Source organism: Passer montanus, unplaced genomic scaffold (genome assembly GCF_014805655.1).
Source record: "Passer montanus isolate IOZ18808 unplaced genomic scaffold, ASM1480565v1 scaffold37, whole genome shotgun sequence".
Taxonomy (NCBI): Eukaryota; Metazoa; Chordata; class Aves; order Passeriformes; family Passeridae; genus Passer; species Passer montanus.
In genome coordinates this window covers 2,920,061-2,934,167 of record NW_024368485.1, presented here as the reverse complement: position 1 = coordinate 2,934,167, position 14,107 = coordinate 2,920,061, and the positions used below count along the sequence as shown (strand labels likewise).

The window sequence follows — 14,107 nt, the reverse complement described above, 5'->3', positions numbered from 1 at the left end:
GATGCCAAAGAATATCGTTTTTCATGATTGAATATAGAGCCTGATATAACAAACTCTCAAGGCTTAAATTTCTGCTCTCAGCAATCACTAAAAAGAAGTTTAAAAGTATAAACCACCACAAAAGAGAAACCTCTTATTTCCAAAAGAATTATTCAGCTAAAATTATTTCATTTTACACACACTAATACCAAATAATTTTGAGGATACTTTTGATAAAGCTTTAGGAGAATTAGAGTTTAACTTTTTATTCAAGATTTTTTTTAAATTCCAAAAGTGATTTGATGAGTCAGCTATTCTCTGAAGTCATGTAACAATAAACATTACTCAATGCCCACAGCAACCACTGTCTAATTTTATTCTTTTTTTTCTTCTCCCCACAAAACGGAAAAAATTCCCTGTAGAAACTGTTAGATTTGTGCCAAATTTATGACTCAAAGAAAAATTAAAATAAATAGACATGTGAAATTAAAACAACAAAATGCTATATTGTGAAAACCACAGAAATCTAAACTGATTGTAGGTTTCTCTTATGTAAATCTTTTAAATACATTTACCTACAGGTGTAATGAATGTAAAATGAAACATAAAATGAATGTGCATGTACACAGTTTTTTTGTACACATAATGTGCAAGTTGCATTTGTTGCTAATTTTTTTTTTAAAAATGTTAACACAAAACCCCTTTGGAAACCTACAAGAGAAGAGTATAATCACTATTACAAATACAGTCTAGTGTGGGTTTAGTTACATCAAGGGACAGTGGTGATATTCTGTTGAGAAGCACTGTTCATCTTGGAGCTTTCTAAATCAAGGCATCTTCTAGAATTTAGACAGTACATTTATTTTTCTAAATATTTAACAATAATATATCCTAATGCATTATTCTCTTCCTTAGCCATGGCAGTTTCACCTGAATATTTGCAGATGTTTATTGCCCCCATTCCCATCTCTTGTTGTGATCCAGCCAAGCTGTAAGCTTCATTCTTTCAACTTTTCCTACAACTTAATTTTCCATCCTTTTACTCCTTAATTAAATTCATGGTTCACATTGTTGGATGTTCATATTTTAAACAAGAGTCAGGCATCAATACATTTTAGAACTGCACTCAACATAAAGTACATTATAAAATAAAACATTATGAGCTTCTGAAATGGAAAAAAGAATGGTATTGATTACAGAGGAGTTCTCACTTCCTGTAAACATTTCTATCTCACTCTCTCTCACAGACATACACATACTTTAAAGGAAAACCAGAAACAAGAGTTTAATTAAACACCACTAGTCTGAATTTCAAATCCATGAACAAACAGATGGCCGCGCTTCACAATCCAATTGGAGCAGGCCACTGGGACTGGGATCAGGGTAATGTCATGGAACCTACAAGTTTTGAACCAAACAAATATCCATATATGTGTATTTGTGACAGGTACAAATAGTATAACATAGAAGTATTTAGCACTATACAAAAGTGGTACCAGCAAAAAGAGAGGAGGCTACTGTTTCAGGCCATCATTAAATCTAGTCCTCTCCTGTGAGTGCACCAGGATGATTGTCAGCGCACACCAGACTTCAAATCCAGCTGACTTTGCAAACAACAACTTTAAAGAAGTAAATAAAGTTGTCCACTTCAGCTCTTCCACAAACAATCTCTAATATTGGACTTGTGCTCACTAATTAATTAAACATGGTCCCAAATACTTAAATAGATTTGGTTACGTCAGGAAGCACTTATTAAACTAAAATCAATATGAATAAAAATGTCTTCTGACATCCTTGTGTTCAGTAAAACCATCCCCTGAGTAAGGACCAAAAAGGACATCTGCTTTTACTGACATCTTAAGGGTGAACATCTACATAAATTTTCAACAGTGCAAGACAGACGTGAATACAGGGGAAATGAAAGCAATACAGGATATTCCTGATGGTCTTCAGCCTCTATCAAATTTTAACTCTGCAACCTGTCACCTTGCTCTCCCCACTATTTCTGTAGCAGGACTCCAAACCTGCACTGCCCAAGGGGTACAGCTGACATTACCTAAATCTGACCTCTGCAGATTTTCTTCACCTCTCCCTGTACTGGATGCTGGTAGCTCTGACCCCTGAGCAGTGGGCAATACCATAAATTTTGGAAGCTGACACAGGCACTTATGAAAAAGTGTTACAAGTATTTTTTCTGTTTGAGGCTCTTCATACAACTAGGGGGAGAAAAAAAAAAGTAAAAGCAACTCCTACGTAACTTCACCTTAAGACTTTTGTGTTCTGCAAGGCATCAAATGAACACAATACTTTTGTGTGTCGAGGACCCTGAGCCTTCCAAAGAGAACAGAAACTCTCCTAATCCTTACATCACTTTCACAATTGCTGAATAAATATTTCCTGATACACTTATTCCAGTATTTTGGTTTTGCCTTTTCAGTTTCCTTTCAGAAGGAAAAGAGAGATGAAGAAAAAATTCACTTAAATACTCATCTGAAATACTAATTAAATATTTCTGAGGAAAAAAATGCTGCTTGTAGCATTTTTGTATCCAAAAGACCTCTGATTATCTCAGTCCTTTACACAAGGCTTCCATTCCCAGAGGTATTCTACATTTAATACCATACTGGGCTAATAAGTACTTCTTCACAGGAGGACAGGTTCCCTAATACTTATCAAATACAGCACATCCTTTCAGTGCAATACAAAACAGGATAAAAATTCCCATGTTTGCTAACTAACTAAAAAAGGCAATATAAGCAACCAACAAGAGATCAATTCATGGATTTAAACACAATATTAACACTAATAAATGATACAAATTAAATTATATAAATAAATGATACAAATTCAGAATATAGTCTAGAAATTATGTTGGTATTTTAAATTTGCAAAGTGATTAGAGAGCAAGATAGCAACTTCATTAAATATTTATAAAAGTAGTAAATACCTGAAGTACTCACAGCAGTGGAATAAGGGTTATGAGCTCCTGTATTTTCAGCCCAGCAGCCACAACCATAAAGAGCTGCCTAAGGAAAGAAGCACACTGTTCATAAATTTTAGGTGTATGAGATTTTTGCTTTATTCCCTTTCCTTAAAAAAATGAAAACAACCTCAAACCAACAACAACAAAAAAAAAGAAACCCAAGAAAAATCCAAGTATTAATACAAAAGATGAATAAGAATATCATAACCATATTGTAATTCCACTCCATTTTGCTACATCCTTTTACTGTTCTTGAGATCTAAGTGCTGGTCATAGATACAGTATTCTAGCCTAACTTAACAGAAAATGAGGGTAAAGATATAACCCTGTTCATACAAAGTCTCTTTCACTCTGCTATTCAAAAAAACAAACAAAAAAAAATATCTTAACTACAATTCAAAAGACAACTGCTTTTTGGACAATGGAAAATACCAACCAAAAATACAGCTGTACAGCAATGGAGTACAAAATTTCTGATGCACTTCAAAATCCCCTAACAACAATAAGGTGACACATCATAAATATATTATTAGTGTTAACATAAATAATAAATAGAACTATACATAATTTATAATCATAATTATACATAACACATCATAAACACCTGATATGTTCTTTTACTACTTTTGTCACTTTCTCTCATTCACAAGATCATTTAAAAATTAAGACAGCTTCCCTAAATATTGAGAGAAATCTTATTTGAAGACTTTAAGCATTTAAGAGACCATTTAAGGACATATTTAAGCCCAAGAAATTAACTTACTGATATCTCTGTCAAAAGGTAACTAACTACAGCGCATCCCTATCACTGTTTTATTACACTGATGGAGGACACAAAAAACACTTGCATATCAATGCAGTGAAAATGCCTTCAGCATTTAACAGGTACTCAGGGAGAATAGAAGTTTGCTGTCACAGCTCTTGCTTGTCACCACATCTGCTTGTGATACTGAACAATCATTCCCAAACAAAAAAAACCAATGTACAATGATCACCTGACCAACTCTTCCAGGGTGCTTCAGTGCTAAACCTCCACTGGAGACAGCAGCAGCCACATTTCCTTCTTGGTCAACAACAACTGCACCAACTGTATCCAAGGTTCCTGAGTCATTCTCCTGCAGGACACACAAACAGAAAAAAATTCTAGCAAAAATAGTGTATTAAAGTCAGATCATACTCCTCAGGAGTGTGCAAGTGAGAACCTAGCAACCAAATGGATTTGTTATCATGTACTTTTACCCACTGCCATAAATCTTCCCAAAGTGCTGCTCTGCCTCAGACAGGACCTTAATAAAACTTCTCCAGTAACAAGAAAGTAATAAACATCTCACAACTAATCCAATGTTTAGATCACCTGCTTTTACTCACAGAAGTGCCAGAAGTAATTTTTTCTTAGTGGTTGCCACTTGTCCACTAAGAAATGATTCAGCAACTGATGCCACATCAAAAGGCCTTTCCTAAAAGGCCTGAAAAAGCATTTTCAGAGGCTCTGGTCTTTGAAGATGTGTGATTTTACAACAATGAAATTTTAAAAAGTCAAAACAACAAAAACCAAACACCCCTAAAAAAAAATAAAATAAAAAAAAGCACCACCAAAAAAACCAAGCAGCTGTTTACCATGTTAAGAGAAAATACTGATATTCTGAGCAAGACAATTAATATAAGCCTCAAGGAAAAAATCTCCTCTAGGACAGATTCTTTGATTCTTTCTGCCAGACTTGTTCTCAGCTCAGGAATTTCTAGTGAGTAAAGCAATTTTACCCTTTGTTCCTGTAACTAGAGGGTAACTAGAAATGTGTCCTTACTTCCATGATTTCTGAGGTAGATTTCCTTCCCCCAGAGGTTTTCCTTTATAACCTTCCCTCATTCCTTAATGCACCACACTAAGTCCCTCTTAGAGAAGGAACAGTTCTCCCCTCTCTGCCTAGGCTTGGCCTAGATTCCCCTCTCTGCAGAACCCAGGGCAAGGCACTCAGACCTCATGCTCCATCACACACACAGCATGCAGTGTACAGAAAATAAAACAAATAAACAAAAGTGATCCATCACCCATCACGTACTCCAGACTTGCTGCACAAGCCTCAAGCCTCTTACATAAACTTACCCAGTGTAATAATGCCAAAGTTTATTAAGTTTTTCACATAAATGTGAATTTTCTGGACTAGAATTCAGAGGGAGGAATTAAAAAACCAAACATCTAATTATTCAACTTCAAATTATCAAGTTCCCACTATGAATTAGAATTCCCTTGGGCATACTATGTCACTTATCAAGCATGGTTTCTAGTACTGTAATGCTGATGATACTCTGGCCACACTTATTTTAACAGAAAACACTTGGGTTAATTCTCAAAAGAGAATTGTCAGTCTCAAAAGGAAAAATATGCAGTACAGTGCTACCATGTTCTACAGTACTTTTCAAGCAGCTGGAACTCCTAGCCAGGAGTTTCATCTTTGGCTTTGACCCAGAGAAACAGTAAGTTTCTTCTCTACACCTACACCTAGATCTTCCCTGGCAAGTTCTGCACTCAGATGCTGGCACTGACCATACTCAGTATTAAAACAAATGGACAGATGTCCCAGCACTAAAGCAAAGTAACTGCTTAACGACAGAGAGGGGTGAGAAGCTAGAGATCCACAATTTCAACTGGTACTGGGAAGAAGGGTAAGTTGAAAAACAGAGGAAGGAAGGATCAGGGAGAGTAGGAAAAGTAGCAACAAAAGGAGTTTTGATGATGGGAACAAAGGGGATAAGAAAAGAGCCAGCTTCCTTCCAAGTTCTCAAGATGAAAGAAAATTAAGGAATCCTTTTTTAACATCTCATATGCAAATGTATTTTCCAGCTCCCAGGACTCCCAGACACAGCCTGAGCTAATACTAAGCCAGTTCAAACAATACCACTCAGTGGACTGAAAAGACCTTAAGCAGCAGAGCAGGCTGCTCACGGGACGTTCAGATTCCCATCCTTGGAGGTTTCCAAGACCAGAGCAGATAAAGCTCTTCCCAACATGAATTCTCTTATGATTTCTCTGTAGAGAACTACTATGATACAGATGCTGCTATCTACCCCCTGCCCATTTTTATCAAAGGAAATTATACCCACAACAAAAAATTTAATTAATAGACAACTACAGATATAAAAATCTAGCCTATCAAAGTTAGTTTAAATGAGGTTACTTCGAGGCTGGACATCTTTCCTAAGGGAAGCATTGCTAAGGGAAGGTTGAGCTGGCCCACACAACCTTCTGAAGGAAATCTGTATCTCTGAAGCAAAGGAATTCTGTGTTTTTCTTCTCAGTAATATAGGTTTGGGGTGGGGGGAAACAGGACTGGTTTGTGATCAAAAAAAAGTAACTGATTTAGAGGTGATACTGTATTTATCCTTATTCAGCAAACTGAAAACCAGTGATGTTCTATTCCGCATCTAATGGGAAAAATACATTGTCAGTATCTTCTACATACATGAACTGTACTGGCAATCCTGATTTCTGGACCAGTAAATAAAGAGCTCATCACAATTTAACAAAGGAACTTTCTGTACATCTCCCTAGAGAAAAGCATCATGTGCCTGAGGAGTCACTGCAAGCCTGCACCTGCTGAGAACACTTTCAGTGTCACACATTTCATCTCTTCAAATCACATCAATGTTGAAAAGCAGAGGATCTTGTCAAGCTAGTGTCAGGATAAGAGAAACAAGTATGATAAATACTACACCACACAAAGTCTAAAATAAGCCCAAACTTTATACAGGTCCAATAGGGACTAAACAAGATCCAGCTTCCTTGTCCTTACCTTTTTACTGATTGATTTACTTAGCTACTTAAACTTTAAATTTCTTCAGGTACCAAAGGAAACTTGGTGATATCTGTTACCAAATTCTGTATCTGAGTTCAGCTACTAAATGATACTTGTCCACTGCAGAAGTAGTTTGGAGGTTTTAACAATGCAGTATTGCAACCTAAAAATAATCTACGATGTAGTTAATATTTTGCATGGAAAAACCTGAAAGTCAGTGTTGTAAGCCAGACCTCACATTACTTAATTTGCATCTTGCAGCAGGAAAGGAAATTAATTTATTAAACCATGGTCCAAATACTCAGATTTTGCTAAGAACATGTACACAAAACCGGAAGATGCTCACCTACACAAATGCAGAGTTCTAGCAAGCATTTTTAAAAAACCCTCCTTCCTGCACATAAAAAAATTGTAAATATTAATCACTACGAACCCCTATGGAAGCAATTAGCAGATTAGGAGAGCTCTATCCAGTGCCCACTGAAAGATTCTGCACACAGGGCCCTTTCCACCTGAGATAGTTTTGAAATGCCATGGCAATTAATTACCACTAAATCTCATCTCTGAGTACAACTGACAAAATACAAAGTTAATCAGATCAAAGCAACTAACATTTATATGCTATTACCCAACTATCTAATTATACAAAGCTTGATAAACAATACCAGCCTTCCCAGTTTAACAGTTGTTTGGTGTGTAAAGAAGAACATTTTGTTTGATCTTCATGTGCAGGATGAGGAAATTATTCCATGCTGTATTTCCACAGATAAAGCCAAAACAAAACAACAAAACTTAACTAGAATGGGTGAAAACTATCTAGGTTTCTTTTCCCATATTTAATGGATTGTGAAGCATACTTTTGAAAACTGTAAGGTTTCATTATCAAAGACCATTTGTAGACAAATATGAGATGGAATATTTATTTCTTTTTTAAGGAAATTTCCTAACTTTCCAAAGACTAAGTAAGACAGACACTAGGACTGCCATAATTGACTGCTACCATGACAATTACCTGCATAAAGACAAAAATATTTCCTAAATATTCTCAATCTTAATACAGTAACAGAAGCACATGAAACTGTTGATTCCATGTACATAATTCCAACTGGTGTAGACGTATGTCAGTACCTATGTTGAACTAGATAAAAACCAAGCCAGTTTTAATAAAACTCAACCTAAATAATGTTATTTATAGAGTTACATAACTAGGCTATAAAATACTAACTTTCAAACAACAATCTGTTCCAAAAATCATGTGTACTAGGGGTTCTTAGTGTCACTTATTCAAACCAAGAAGAGAACAACTTTTTACAGATATGATGAGATCACTTGTAGAAGTCTGTAATAGTAAAGAACAAAAAAAAGAGACATTCTAGCCAAACTCTGCTAAGCTATTTTCAATGACAATTTCCTCTGGTAAAAGACAGACTACCAGTAAGCAGACAAATATTTACTCCTGATATTTACTGGTGCTTGAGGGGAGAATTAGAGAATGGCATCTGGCTGAATGAACATATCATAGACACCCCCCTGAGAATGTTTAGTTAATTTTTGTTTGTGTGTGAATTATTTCTTAGCTATGTAAATCAGTAAGACTCTGCAACTTAAAAAATACTAAATTTTTACACCTTCAAATTTGGTGAAGTTATTAATGGATCTTCCTGTATGCAAATGCATAACCCTCGGCAAATGCTACATTGGGTAAACAAAGAAAAAAACCAGAAAAAACTCCATTTATCAGGAAAAAAACTCCTTTAGTAAGTTACACTGCCAAGTTTTTCCATACAAACTTTGACAAATTTAAACAACCTCATTCTTTTTAAGGTTGGTATCATCATATTTTTATTGAAAACTAATTTTTAAACCTGTATTTTTCTTTTTAGCTGGCAATATTTCTCAGTAGCCCAAACTTCCAAGTAATTTCTGTCTGTTTTGGTCACAATACTCTCTCTTCACCCTGGCCTATTAGTTCTGATCCTATTCAACTCCACCTTTGTTAACATCCTTTCTACCTTGCTGTCCCCACAGCCTGCAGCACTGCCAGAGGCACACATGCTCAGCTGCAGCACAGAGCTGAAGTGGGTGAGTCAAACCAGATAATAAAACAGATCTGCAGTCCTGCTGAAAGGAATGGTCTGCAGCTCCAGAGAAGCACAGCTGATAAAAAAGTTACAGGAGTATTTATCAATTAAAATATCTTTGACAAGAAGATTAACTTCTAATTACTCAAATATTTAAATGGTTTTAAACCAGTTATTTTAAAATATTTTATGAGAGCACAGCTTTGACAGTGTGAGTTTTAGGGCAACAAATCATATGCCTGATCCTTGCTAAATGACCCTTTTCTACTAGTTTGGGGAGATATATCCTGCTTTTCTTTTCTTTTAGAATTTGATTTTTCATTTCTATTTCATTTGGAAAAACTACTTTGAAAACCTTCCTTCCTGTAAGGCTGAAATTATCCTACACTCCATGGATAGCATGAGAATTCCATATTGAGAGCACGGGTTGGGTTTTATCCCTGCTCCGTGGACAGGATGTGCCCAGACAGCTGACAAAACCAGCATGTTGTTACTGGACTACTCACCAGGGAGAAGAGCTCTATCTGATCACCTCCTTACCTACCACCACTGGCCTTTGGGAATCTCCACAAGCTCTGCACAGCACTCTGGAGCCCTTGAAATTTCAAATTGCAGGTCGGTAAGCGCATGCATTGGCATATCTTTCAAGCATTGACTTGCCCCTCATTACATGAACAGCAATACTGCACAGGGACCCCTCTTCTCCCAGGAACACTTTCACAATCCCAGGTTCACAGGAGGTAATTGAAATGCTGTGAACAGGAAAAGTTCCAAAATGAACAACTAACTTCCACAGCTCCCCCATCCTTAATTTCTTCACAAGTCTTAGCTCCTTGAAAAAAAATGTTTTCTCTAGCAGAGTACTAATTTTTATTATCTAAGAACACAGATGTAAATTGCCTAATTTATCACTGTTTTCCTTTGCTAACAGTTCTCTGGGATTTATACCTTATTTATATCAATATATGTAACTGTGCAGTGGTCAGACAGCTCAGCAAAGCAAAGAGAAATGGCCAATCCAAAGGCCCACAGGCCCCAAATAAAGCATAGGCATTTAATTTAATTACCAATACTTTGATACTCAACATTAAACACAAATATTGTGAATTACATTCTCACAGGTTACCAAAGCTCTACATTTAATCTAAGAATGAGGGGAACAGAGGGAATCCCTGGTAGTTTTGTAGCACAAGTAATATGGGCCAGGTCAATGCCAGATGCATGCACAGATGCACATGTTTACCTACCTGATATTTCAAATTTCACCAATTCCAGCTCCATAATGCAGTGTGCTCAGGAGACATTAAAAAGTGGGAAACAGTGACAGAGATCCCAAGCTAAAGAAAATGTTTTGGTAAATAATTATCTGTTTGTATTTACATTTGTCGTATTTCCAATTCAAAATGAGCAAAATATTTTTCTTAGCACAAACAAGATATAAAGTGATGGTTTGGTTTTCAAATAGCAATGCAGAAAGTTTTAACTGCACTAAGTTTTCATTACATCATCTAAACATTAAGAGGGACAAGGAGAACAGGCTTCTGAGGCTACATCAGTCTTAGCATAGAAGACATGAAGTTTATTAGCTGTGAGTTTAGGACGACACAAGAATTTGAAACAAGAGCTAACCTTTTCATTTGATTGTCTTCTTTTCTTTAGTTGAATGAGATCTGTTTCCACCTTTTCGGCCAACTCCAGCTTCCTCTTGTTCCTCTTAAAAGCTGCTAAACTAAACCCTATAAAAATAGTTCAAAAGCATGTAACTAAGTAAAATTTACTTATTTTAAGCAAATATTGATAAGTCGACATTTTGAAGGACATATCCCCCACTTCTTTAGTGATGCAAAAAGCACCAATAAAAAGCCAAAAATTAAGTATTCAAGTTTCAGTACAAGTTGCTCACATCTTTTCCTAAGCTTAAAAGTTCTACTATTGTTCAGCAACGGTGATGAGTAAAATATCTGGTAGAAGCACAGCATGAGCACATGGAAGCTGTTCTAAATATCTTTGGCAATGAAGCAGCACTGCACAGAGGAGAACAGAATAAGTGGCTTGTGTTAAAATTATTTTTGACTGCTGACAAGTAAATAGATACCATGTGAGCTCATTCTGATAGCCATAAAATTAGGTTACTATTTTATTACCTTAATCACATATCTGTATGTCTACCCATATATTTAAAGCCACACACAAGTCTAGCAGTAGTTTATGCTCCATAATCCAACACAGTCTAAAGACCACCTAGGTCTCAAGAAGACAAACATCTACTTTCCACATCTAAGCCCTACATTCAGAAAGGAAGTGCTCTCTAAAGTGGACTAAAAAATAAAATTGTTATGCTTAAGAGACCAAAATGACATGTTCCTGTTTTAGAAGTTTCAGTTCATGAACAAATTGCAGATATTGACCTATTTAGTTTAAATTAGTTTTGACTCAATATCATCCCCAGGTTGTTTTAACATCCTCTGTAAAATGTAAAGAGGTGGGGAGAAAATGTCTTTTGTCACTTGTTTAACCACACCAAATCAAGCTATTGGGAGAACAGAGCAATTTGAATCTTACTTATACAAGTAAGTCACAAATTCAATGGAAACTAAAAAGCACAGGTTTTTCTACAAACTTCAAAAAATGTCATTTAAAATGACATTCTGAACCTAGTTATATCACTATTATTCAGAAGACTGGAACAGCTACATCAAGTCTAGTCATAAACTCAATACTGCCAATGGAATCCAGAGCTTTCATCTACAAAGTACAGAGACAGTGAGCATTTAACTTTGAAACTTCTCCACACAGGTGTCAAATTCACCTAGTGAACTCTCTTTTAGTCATGTTTTAAGTATATAAAACTGGACCTTAATGTACACACAGTTAGTTATAGTTAGTTCAAGTATATAACTCAAAAAGTAGTGAGAAAGCTGGTATTTACCTCCAAAAACCTAATGAATACCAGTTCTTTAAAAATGGAAACCCATATTAATCAGCCATCACCAAGAAAGGAATTCGTTCTACTGTATAGAGCTGATTAATGCAGCTACTTAAGGCAAACATTTCTATGTTTGAAATAAGGATGAAGAGGGGTAAAACCTGAATACTTGATAAGAGGGAGCAGACAAAGAATCACTCTAGTCAAGTACTAATTGGCAGTGCAGAGAAACAAACTAAAAATCTCTCACAGATAAGAAGTTTGTAAACAGAAGTGCCCCAAAATAAACTAAGCCATCACATTGCTTTTAAGAGAACTTTTAAACAGGAGAACTTTTAAGTTGACACAAATTCACCAAGCACAGCAAATACCTATAGGCAGAGCCATACAGAGTGAGTAAGAATGGTGTTGGCCTTGGTATTCCTCAAAAGCAGGCATTACCCAGGGATAAATATACCTAAACCTGTTACCTGCTGCTGGCACTGCCTCCTGCCAAGCTAGATAAAACATGGACCTAGAGAGGCAAAAGGTGCAGGAGCCCACACATGCAAACCTGAACAGGTTCCTTGTACTTCAGAGCCAAATGCCAGCAGTATCCTGAAACCTTCTGCAGTATTTGCACGTTCACCAGCTCAAACACATGCACAAACATCACATCAAATGCACACAACACATGAACTACCTCCAAGCTGCCCTGCCAGCTGCACAGAGTGCTGTTACATGGCCTCTCAGCATCTCCACTCCACCTACACCTTGGCAGCACATTTATCCTGCCATTTTTCCACAACACACAAAATGTTTCATTCACTTAAGACTGCAATCCCTAGCTGAGCAATTAATTTCCCTGTACTTTAAGATAGCTTGTCTTTGCAAAACAGGAAAAAACCTGAAGACTTACTCTGAATGATCTGCTAACAGTAACTTCTTATCTGCATTGTTAATTCAAAGTGATATCAGTAAGTTGTGAAAAACAAGGCAGAAAAAAACATAATGAGCAAAGAAGTACACATCTCTTGGGCCACGTCAGACAGACAGATGAAGACACCTTTCTAGCAGCATTTAATGTGTAGTTTGGAAGGGATATTGGAAGGCTGTGGAGTCCAACCTCCAAAAAAACCCAAATCCAATTTAAAAAAATTTGTCAGTATTTTCAACAATGGAGATTTCACAACTCCTCCAGGCCTCTGTATCAATATTTGATTAACCTCAGATTTAAATAAATAAGGTATTAATTCATACTCTTCAGTTTTGTTCAGTTTACCTTTACCTCATCGTACCTTTCATACCTGTGAGGGAACATCAGTCTAGTCAGATATCCCCTAGAAGGGAAATTCTTGTGCTCAGATTACACTGAACTTCAGAATAGTTATGAGGATTAACTTTTAGATGAAAGGTGAAGATTTTCTTTTAGCAAGGACTCATGAATAATAGCCTTTCATTATTTAAGGAAAATAATTACTAGCAGTAATTATCAATTCCTCTTAGCAGGTTAAGCCAGCTAATACCTCCAAAGTGACCAAATAACCATGAAATAAAGGACCAGGTTAAAACTCAAAACTTGGCAATTTTTTTCCTCTGATAGTTTTATGTCCAACTTCAGACTTAAAAAAAAATGTCTTGACTCTTACTTGAAACTTAAATTTGTTTTTTTTCTCCACAGAATAAGGGAATAAAGAGTAAAGCAAGTGACAAGCTGCCTGCCCTTAGTTTATTCCTGCCTCTGTGATATTCTATGTACAACCACTATAAATGCCATTAAAATGAACAGTACTTTCATTGCTTCATCTTGGTCTACTAGTGACAAAAGAAACTGAGGAACACAAGCAAGCTCCAAAATACACACATGAAAGGTGAAACTAGAGTTTTCTGAAAACACCCTCTAAGTTTGGTCCTTGACAAAGAACACATTAAAACATCAAATTAAAACATTCCATGAACTAAAATACAATCCAGGATTCAAACATGCTTGGTTAACAACACACACACAACATGGAAAAACAACCCACAGAAAATTTCTTTTGCGAATAAGCACTACAGACAGAAAGAAAACACCTATGCACAATTTGAGTTCATAGTTCACATTAAATCTAAAACAAAACCTCAACTTTGTGGTGCAAGGACGCTACAAAATTTCACTTGTCCTTAATGACAGTATAAAAACCACTCTCACCTTCTCCAACCAGACAGTGCATTCCAAGCTTGAGAAAAGGAAAGGGTCACAACACAGTGATGAAGACAGGCATGTTTTCCTAAAACAAATGCAATATAGCTACATCAGCCTGATATTGCCTGGGTCAAGGAGGAAGAGAAGAGCAAGAAAAGCAAAGCTTACTGACTGGGGAGA

The 14,107-nt window shown here is 36.2% G+C and overlaps 1 protein-coding gene across 3 annotated transcripts in view; it reads right to left on the bottom strand.

The window, feature by feature from the left end:
- The window catches only part of TASP1 (taspase 1), a 79,136-nt gene that overhangs the window by 37,068 nt on the left and 27,961 nt on the right, over positions 1-14,107 (bottom strand). For all 3 annotated transcript variants that reach the window (XM_039717150.1, XM_039717152.1, XM_039717151.1), the window contains exons 8-10: positions 10,467-10,573; positions 3,958-4,077; positions 2,927-3,005 (exon numbers count right to left, since the gene is read on the bottom strand). In XM_039717150.1, the coding sequence (XP_039573084.1) occupies positions 2,927-3,005; positions 3,958-4,077; positions 10,467-10,573 (306 nt within the window). The remainder of the gene's footprint in view (positions 1-2,926; positions 3,006-3,957; positions 4,078-10,466; positions 10,574-14,107) is intronic.